The 10,194-nt window shown below is 38.6% G+C and overlaps 1 protein-coding gene across 6 annotated transcripts in view; it reads left to right on the forward strand.

The window, feature by feature from the left end:
- Nucleotides 1-10,194, forward strand: part of SLC16A4 (solute carrier family 16 member 4) — a 27,384-nt gene that overhangs the window by 16,292 nt on the left and 898 nt on the right. For all 6 annotated transcript variants that reach the window (XM_003784043.3, XM_003784042.2, XM_012801730.2 and 3 more), the window contains one exon: nucleotides 790-883. In XM_003784043.3, the coding sequence (XP_003784091.1) occupies nucleotides 790-883 (94 nt within the window). The remainder of the gene's footprint in view (nucleotides 1-789; nucleotides 884-10,194) is intronic.

Below are 10,194 nucleotides of genomic sequence, written 5' to 3' on the forward strand. Positions count from 1 at the left end.
AAAAGCAAAAAAGGGATCAGCGGGATTCCATTTTGCTCACTCGTCTCCCAAAAGGCAAGGCCTGTGGTTCACTCCAAAGACGGCTTTCTAAGACACTATCTTAGAGAGTTCTCTGAGAACAAGACAAAAACAGGTTTCCTGAACAGTGTGGCTTCTCTCTTGATGAAGTTATTCCCTTGGTCCTGTAAACTTTAGTAGAGACAATGTTTTTCATCTCCTCTCCAGTTTTACCACAAATTTACTTAATGTCCTAGATCCAAATAGAACTTTAATACTCACACAAACACCTTGGAGCCCCACGGATTCTTCTTAAGAGCCAGGTCCTCAACACACTGGAAAACAGTCCCTGGCTCACTTCTGGTCTCATACTAACAGTAGCGTAAGTGCTACATGATTAAATCAACTCCTTGTGATAACTGATTACAAACCAATAGCCACAGCAAATTCAAGAACATCACTGTCAGCTCGTATTATAAATACCATTTTTTATAGTGAAAATCAGCAAGGTTTGGGGAAGAAAATACTCCTGAACCACCTAAAAGATTTTTTTTTTTTAAAACCAAAAATGTGTTTCTTATAAACTGAAAATACTGCCTTCCTAGCAAAGCTGTTGTTTCCTATCAGGCCTCAGCTCTCTTTCATCATATTGGAGGCAAAGGTCATCCAAATCACCTTAAAAGTCAAACTACTCAGTTTGAAATGACATAAACAGTACTTATCCTTTTTAGGCTTAGGTCTCTATACAGTTTCACCCTTAATATAGATAATTCTGAATTCTAATTCCTACAGGTTGATCTCTCAATGAATTCTACAGTACATAGTTTTTTGGGAGTTGCTGGTTTCTTTGCTGGGATGGCTGTCCTTGCTGGACCACCTATAGCAGGTAACAGCTTTGCCACTTTCTAAGCAAATTTTAATATCAAAAAAACAAAGTAATGATCCAGGATTCATGGTAACATGTGATAACAGTATTAGGCTAAAAGAAATTAGTATTTCTGCTTTTCCTGTACCTACTTTCTTCCATCACCAGTACAGGAAGATGTGAAAGTTAATTCAATGGTTGTGCCAGAGTTTTATTAGAATTTCAAAAACCCATTATGTTTTAAAAAAGAAAAAGAACCTCGGGGGTTCATAATTTTACCTAAACAGGAACCACTTTTAAAGACTTTGAAAGCTGCAAGCCTGGTGCTTTTGTTCTTCTCATGTGCCAAGCAGCTATCCAGTATCTATTCTTTTCAAAGAGGAATAAAGGCCCTTCACTTTCTATCTGCACTAATGGTGGGAGGATACCTGACCTAAAGGCTAGAATCTGCAGAGAGGATATTCGGGGTCACTGGAAAACATCATATACAAGTACAGTAAATGTATGGGGAGTTCTGATTATGTAAGTTAATCTTAAGACTGAAGTGTAGTTTCACATTCACCTTTTACCTAATTGGATACTTTGTCCTTGCTAAACATTTAATCCAATACTATTAAAAACTTGCTACCCAACACAAAAATATTTCTAGAGAACAGGCATAATTTTTAGTTTCCTACACTGCATACATCCTCAATATATTTAAGTGTACCACTTACTACAGCAATTTCCACAAACAGGAAATTAACCTAAAACGTACTTTTGCTCCTTTTAGTCAGTGAGACAGAAAAGGGATCTGATCTTGCCCCTCTATCATTTTTTACAAGCTAAGGTTTATAATAATGTTAAATTTATAATTCCTTTTTTTTTTTCTTTGAGACACAGACTTAAGCTGTCACCCTGGGTAGAGTGCCATGGCATCACAGCAATCTCAAACTCTTGGGCCTCAATCCTCTTGCCTCAGCCTACCAAGTAGCTGGGCCTACAGGCAACCTCCACAATGCCCAGTTATTTTTTGGTTATAGTTGTCACCGTTGTTAGGCAGGGCAGGTTTGATTTGAACCCACCAGCTCCAGTGTATGTGGCTGGGGACCTAGCTGCTTGAGCTACAGGTGCTGAGCCAAATTTACAAGAATTATTATTGAGAAGAAAAGACTTCACTATTTGAGATTATTTTTATTTTTATTTATATATTTATGTATTTATTTAGAGACAGAATCTATGTTGCCCTTGGTAGAGTGCCATGGCGTCACAGCTCACAGCAACCTCTAACTCTTGGGCTTAAGCGGTTCTCTTGTCTCAGCCTCCCAAGTAGCTGGGACCTCAGGCACCGTCTGCCATAACACCCGACTATTTTTTGTTGCAGTTGTCACTGTCATTACTGGCCCAGGCTGGGTTTAAACCTGTTATCTTTGGTGTATGTGGCTGGCAGCGAGCCTATTTTTTTTTTCTTTCTTTTTTTGAGACAGAGTTTTAATATGTTGCCCCTTGGTAGAGTGGCATCACAGATCACAGCAACCTCAACTCTTGGGCTTAAATGATTCTCTTGCCTCAGCCTCTCAAGTAGCTGAGACTATAGGCGCCTGCCACAACACCCAACTATATTCTTGTTGCAGTTGTCATTGTTGTTTAGCAGGCCCAGGCCAAGTTCCAACCCACCAGCCTCAGTGTATGGGGTTGGCACCCTAACCAATGAGCTACGGGTGCCAATCCTGAGATTCAATTTAGACATACTTATTCTTCTTTTTTTTTTTTTGAGACAGAGCCTCAAGCTATCCCCTGGGTAGAGTGCCGTAGCATCACAGCTCACAGCAACCTCCAACTCCTGGGCTTAAGTGAGTCTCCTGCCTTTGCCTCCCAAGTAGCTGGGACCAGAGGCGCCCAACACAGCGCCCTGCTATTTTTTGGTTGCAGCCGCCATTGTTGTTTTGGCGGGCCCGGGCTGGATTCGAACCCGCCACCTTAGGTGTATGCTGTTGGTGCCTTAGACACTTGAGCCACAGGTGCCGAGCCAAGACATACTTATTCTAAAGGAAAAATTTATACAAATATCCAACTGACTTATTTGCTCTTCCCACGTTGTCTTAAATTGTCTCTTAGCCTATACTTCAGAGCTGTGGAAAGCAGAATATAATTTTAAAGTCAGGCCCAGAATTGTTACGTGGGACTGGAAAAAGGAGGTCAAATACCAGAGGGAGCTAGCAGAGTACCCACAACAATGAGATACAAAAGAGCTCAAGTATAATCTGCTGATGCATTTTTTTCAATCCAATTCTTCTTCACTAGCTGTCCCAATGGTGCTTTGGCACTTTTCAAGCCTATTAGGCCAAAAAAAAAAAAATATATATATATATATATATGTATATATATGTATATATATGTATGTAGGGGGAGAGAGACAGAGTTAAGTAATAAATACCAGAGCATAGAATATCTTATTCAAATGATAATGACAAATAACAAAACTATAACATGTTTAATATTCTTTATGTTTTTGTATACTTCTTAAAATATTTAAAGAGTTCAACATATGAGAAGACAGGCAATTTTTGTAAGGACCATTACCTGAAAAGATAAAGCTATAGCTGTGTATGTAAGTTCTGAAATCAATTTTGGGGGGGCATGATCTTTTGTATTTATTTATTTTTAACAAAAAGGATAGACTACAATAGAGCAGATTAGAAAACAGAATATATCACTTTATTGTGAAGGTTTTATTTCATACACACACCCCTGTGTAAAGTAAAGACATAATATATTTCCCTCAATTAAAAAAAAGTTTACAAGCCTTTATTGCCCGAGTCCAAAATACCCAAGCACTATATGTGAAAATAAAGAAAACTCATGAAAAATGTTTTTTACCCACTAATTCTGAGAATATTACTTAGGCAATCATACATTTTATAAGTTCTACGAAGAAGTTAAAGGAAGTAATAAGGCTGTTGCTGATAAAGGAAGTAATAAAGCTGTTGCTGAAAGCTTATGTATAAATTTTTAGTCTGGGAGGTGCTTCTAGTACCTTAAACAAGATTATAATAATACACAATTCAGTTTAATTTCATTCTCTATATCGCGATCTCTCACTGACTGCAATATTGTGATGCTAAGCATCCTGTTGAAGAAGGAAATTCCAGAAAAGCTTTCTCTATGAAATAGCAAACAGGACTTTATGAAGGCCATTAGATTTGCTCCTAACTTCTAACTCTTGCAGCAAACTATCTCAAAATCATCACAAACGCTGATTTACAGAGCAACTCAATCTCAAAAGGTGTGGGCAGTTACCGTCTTTAGCTTTAAATCCAAAGGCTTACTGGTTAATAAAATATTAAATTCTCAACCAAACTTAGGTCTTTAGAACTGTATGAGATTCTTTTTTACTTACCCAGTTGTATTATTACCAAATTTCAAAGCTGAAATTCCTAAGAAAGATTACGGGCATTTTAAATTAGGAATCTAATAAACAGTAAACTTTTCACAATAATCCTCAGTCAAAACACTAGTTAAAAATGATAACACTGGTAACATGAACAATATTTCTCTCCATCCTGTATGAAAATGAAAAAGAAGAAAAAGTTAGTTTTATACAACATATTTTGGTAATCCAAGGAAAGAAAAAAGCACAGGAAATCCACAGAAATCATATAATTATTTTTTAAAATACACTATTTTTATTTTTAAAATGTAAATAGAGGTTATGGACAATAAAATTATTTATATACCTTTCTCAATCATGAATAAAAGAAATAGGTAGAAACATTCTTTATTAAATCTTTGTTGAAACTGACAGGGATTAAAAGAATGAAGGTTAAAACTTATCCTCACTTACAACGGTCACCCCTGAAGCACCACTCCACCCTGCAGTCCCTTCTATTCCTCACTTTCCAATACTCAGTGACAAATTCAATTTTAGGTAATAATACAGCCTGCATTAGAGTAGGTCAGCTTTAGTGTTGTTCTAGGTTCCCTGACCAGGGTGATCAGTAGATCCAAGTATAAGCCGAATGTCAGAGCTCCTCCAAACCCAAATGCTGTATTTTTGTTAGAAGACTGAATCCAAACTATCCATTGGCACCAACATGGAAGACTGGGAAGGATGTGGAAATATAAAGAGTGTTGATTTTTTTTTTTTTTTTTTTGAGACAGAGACTCAAGTTGTCGCTCTGGGTACAGTGCCCTGGCATCACAGATCACAGCACCTCTATCTCCTGGGCTTAAGCAATTCTCTTGCTTCAGCTTCCCAAAAAGCTGGGACTACACAACGCCTGGCTATTTTTTGGTTGTAGTTGTCATTTTGTTTCGCAGTCCTGGGCTGTATCCGAACCTGCCAGCTTCAGCATATGTGGCTGGCACCCTAGCCGCTTTAGCTATAGGCACTGAGCCAAAAAGTGTTGATATTTTAACACATTATTATCTTTTCTAGTAGACCTCTGTTAACAAAAGTAAACATGCAAAGAGCAACATAAATATAAAAACAGTGTCTTCAGCAGGAAAGTACAAGTCAGATATAAGCTACTTACATGCAATTCCTAACCCTGTATATCCAAGGCATTTGATAAAATGTTAAAGACTCAGTTTCATTTAAAAATAAAACTACTGGGCAGCACCTGTGGCTCAGTGAGTAGGGCACCGGCCCCATATACCAAGGGTGGTGGGTTCGAACCCAGCCCTGGCCAAACCGCAACAAAAAAATAGCTGGGTGTTGTGGCCGGCGCCTGTAGTCCCAGCTACTCAGGAGGATGAGGCAAGAGAATCGCCTAAGCCCAAGAGCTGAAGGTTGCTGTGAGCTGTGATGCCATTGCACTCTACCGAGGGTGACAAAGTAAGACTCTATCTCTACAAAATAAAAAAAAATTTTTAAAACTAACAAGGGCCCGTATTAGCTGCCTATAAAAATGAAACAAACTGAATTCAGCTCCCCTCTTTTCCCTATGCTCCCCATTCCCAAACAAAATGCATTTATCATTCTAATACACACACACACACACAAATATATACATATATACACACACACATATATCTCAAATCAATCACAAGTATCTTCTGAAAAATCCCTTAAAATGCCAGAAGTAATTATTTCATTATATATAACTCAGTATTCATTCAGTAACTATCAAGCAACTTATCAATAGCATAGCATTGTCAGATGCTACCTGGGACAAAGAGAAGACAGAAGTTAAGCCGTTATTACAGGCCACAACATGGCACTCACTCTGCCACATACACTATCACAACCTTATACTAAGAACAACAGTCTAGAATCTCTAAAACTGAGAATTACTAGAATCTACATTTTTTTCAGTTCATTAATTGAAAATTTAATTAAGCTGCTGTATCCCATCACTCCATTTTCTTACCTTTAATTGAAGACATTCTGAGCTATGGGATAATAACCTTAAATATGCTGCAATTTAACTAAATTAAGCAAGTATTTCACAAAAAGTGACACTCCCCCACAACAAATCCTAAGAAAACCATTTCCAATTCTGTAAGCTCCAAAGCTGTAAGTCAACTGTACTCCAGTGTAAGTCTAGCTCCTGAAGAAGTAGTAGCCCTCTTAGTATTATTAACTGACCTCACATCTCATCAGAAATATCATGGGGTAAAATTGGTACTTTTGTACCAAACCTATTTGTGCTTTATAGAAAAAGACAAAAAGGCTAAAATGGAAATTCATCCATCTAAATTCGTCTGTCCCACCAACTATGTTATGAGTTAGATAAGACATCTCATAAAATGATGAGTCATTCTTTATCTATTCCATCTTCACTTTTTTTTTCTACCTTCACTTAGATACAATTTTTTGGCTTGTTTTCTAAGACAGAGTGTCACTTTGTTGCCCTTGGTAGAGTGCCACAGTGGCATAGCTCACAGCAACCTCAAACTCTTGGACTCAAGTGATTCTCTTGCCTCAGCCTCCCAAGTAGCTGTGACTACAGGTGACGACCACAACGCTGTTTTTGTTTATTTAGTGAGTATTTATGGAGACAGTGGCTTATTTTGTCACCCTCAGTAGAGTGCGATGGTGTCATAGCTCATAGCAAATTCAAACTCTTGGGCTTAAGCGATTCTCTTCCCTCAGCCTCTCAGGTAGCTAGGATTAGAGGTGCCCGCCACAATGCCTGGCTAGCTTTTTTTTTTTTTAAATAGGGACACTGTCTTGCTCTGGCTCAGCTGGTCTCAAACCTGAGAGCTCAGAAAATCCACCTGTTTTGGCCTCCCAGAGTGCTGGTATTACAGGCATGAGCCACCACACCCAGCCTTTAGATAAATATTAAACAAAAACTCCACCTGGTCCACACTCTACCTTTTACTTTTACTAACTATGACCTCTTATAGGCAAACTATAAGAAAATAATTTAGGGCCGGGTGCAGTGGCTTATGATGCCCACAGCACTCTTACCAAGGACAACAAAGTGAGACTCTGGCAGAAAGAAAGAAAAGAAAGAAAAGAAAGAAAAGAAAGAAAAGAAAGAAAAGAAAGGAAGGAAGGAAGGAAAGAAAGAAAGAAAAGAAAGAAAGAAAAGAAAGAAAGAAAAAGAAAGAAAGAAAGAAAGAAAGAAAGAAAGAAAGAAAGAGAAAGAGAAAAGAATTTGGACTAATGATTTAAAATATATATATTATTAAGTAATAATTAATAAAAATTTTACTGTGCATAAGGATCAACTGAGTGACATCAGGATGAAGTATGCTTCAGGGAAGCCAAGGTATCTTCACCATTAACATGCATCTCAAGGGAATCTGAGGTATCTGGAGACACTGAGGAAATGCTTTGAGGTCTTGAGCTTAATTAGTCTGCATCAGTTGTCAGTTTACTTCTCAGAGTACTGGCTACATACAGTAATACTCAGCATAGTGTGAACACTCAAGACACCTGCACATTATTATCCTGAATTGTAGTTGGTATACAATCTCATTTTCTCATAATGCTTTAAGCTATGACCACAAAAAAATCCAGTCTTTTGAATATCAACTAATATTTGTACTTCTACTTAAAATGGTAAGAATACAGTGGGTTCTATTACATCAACAGTAACTTATTTAGACAGAGTCTCAGTCACTCTCAGTAGAGTGCCATAGCACCATAGCTCACAGCAACCTTAAGCTCTTGGGTTCAAGTGATCCTCTTGCCTCAGCCTCCCAAGTAGCTGGGTCTGTAGGCATCCACTACATGGGTGGGTGTCCAATTATTTTTAGAGATAGGGTCTCGCTCATGGTCAGGCTGATCTTGAACTCCTGAGCTCAAGCAGTCTACCTGCCTGGGCCTCCCAGAGTGCTAGGATTAAAGGTGTGGCCCACAGTGCCCAGCCCCAGTAATTTATTTTAAAAATTATTTACTTACTTAAGAACTTATTTACTTACATTGTTGGTGGAACTAAGGCAAGACTAACAAAGAACTGAGGCTACTGCCTTCTACATTCTCTCCTTTCTAGGAATTCCTAGAAGAGTTCAGAAATTAGAGAAGTCACTTATTTCTTACAGCTCTCTAGGTCAATCACAACATAATATAGACTCATCCTAGTTGGTTTCTTCTCTATAGCTTAACTCCAACAAACAAGTAATTGAAGTCACTGGCCAAACAAGGACCGGGCAAGGTGGCTCACACCTGTAACCCTAGCACTCTGGGAGGCTGAGACAGGCACATAAACTCACAGGTTCAAGACCAGCCTAACCAAGAGCAAGGCCCTGACTCTAAAAATAGCTGGGGGTTGTGGCGGGCACCTATAGTCCCAGCTTCTTGGGAGGCTGAAGCAGCTAAGGCAAGAGAATTGCTTGAGCCCAGGAGTTTGAGGTTGCTGTGAGCTGTGACGCCAAAAACAGTGTAAGCGCCATAAGCACGGACATATATATTTGCAGTTTTTGGCTGGGGCTGGGTTTGAACCTGCCACCTCTGGCATATGGAGCCGGCGCCCTACTCCTTTGAGCTATTAGGTGCCGCCCAGCACGGATATTTTCATCTATTTTGTCTATGGGTATATCCCCACAACGTGACCTGGACTACCATACACCACCAAATTTTCTGAATAAATGATCAGACATAATATCCATATAATACTCTAGAGAAGAACTTCTCAAAGTGAGATTAATGGAGTACTTGAAGCCCACAAGGATACAGAAGATGTGGCAACACACTCAGAATTTCCACAGTGAAGGAGAAAGTAAGTTTCTCCATTTGACCTTGGCGGGCTGCCGCAAGACAAAAACCTTGCTAGATTGTGGAAGCTGCCCCCACCCCTTCCTGAGAGCCTGATTGGATAGATCTTACCCCAAAGCTCCTGATTGGATAAGGCTCTAAACCCTTCCCCTTAAATTTTCTGAGTGACAGGCGACAGCACCTAACTCTCAGCTGGTCAGGGTTCCCTCTCCATAAAGACACCTGGCACTGCCTGGAGGCTATTTGCATTTAACCTTGTATATGGTATATCCATTAGAATTAGTATATATGATATTCAAAACTGCAAACTATAATAAGTATTTTTAAATTTCAGATATGGGGCTGAGAAGGGTGACTCATGCCTCTAATCTTATCATTTTTGGAGCCCAAGGAAGGAGGATCAGGTGAGGTCAGGAGTTTGAGACCAGCCTGGGCAACACTACAAGGGACCACCTTTACAAAAATAAAAAACAAAATAGCTAAGCTAATGCACATGGTGGTGCATGTGTGCACTCTCATCTACTCAAGAAGCTGAGGTAGAAGACTAAGGGATGGAAGCTACAATGAGCTATAATTATGTCATTGTACTCCAGTCTGGGCAACAGAGCAAACTCTGGTATCTAAAATATAAATAAATAAATAAATATTTTAGATAATATATATATATATAAAAAAAGTGAGATTTGTGGAACTCCAAAGGTCCCTGAGACTCTATAAGAAGCCCACAGGCCAAAACTATTGTCACAATAATACCAAAATGTTATTTGCCGTTTTCAGTGTTGACTTTTGCCACCATACACTTACAGTTAAAAAAAAAAGTTTCAGTCCAGTTCTAGTATGTACCATTAGCCAAAGACTTTGAGCACTCTTCACAGCACTTACTATCTCCCTGTTCAACTTTAAGTTCTGTGAGGGCAGGAACCATGTCTGTTTTGGTTCCTTACTGCATCCTCGGCATCTAGCATATTGCCAAGAACACACTAAGTACTTAAATGTTTGTTCAGTGAAGGAAATAATCAGTTCTCTCACCTTTTTCTTTGGAAAATAGTAAATCGTAATTATTTTCTTTGTAAGAATAATGGTCTTCTAAGAAGATTCATTGTAAAATGAAAGCATATACATCCCTAATTTTCTCCAACTTCCATAATAAGATTGGAGATGATGAATTCTTCTTTTTTTTTTT

This window comes from Otolemur garnettii, unplaced genomic scaffold (assembly GCF_000181295.1).
Source record: "Otolemur garnettii isolate 467f Iridium unplaced genomic scaffold, OtoGar3 scaffold00010, whole genome shotgun sequence".
NCBI lineage: Eukaryota > Metazoa > Chordata > Mammalia > Primates > Galagidae > Otolemur > Otolemur garnettii.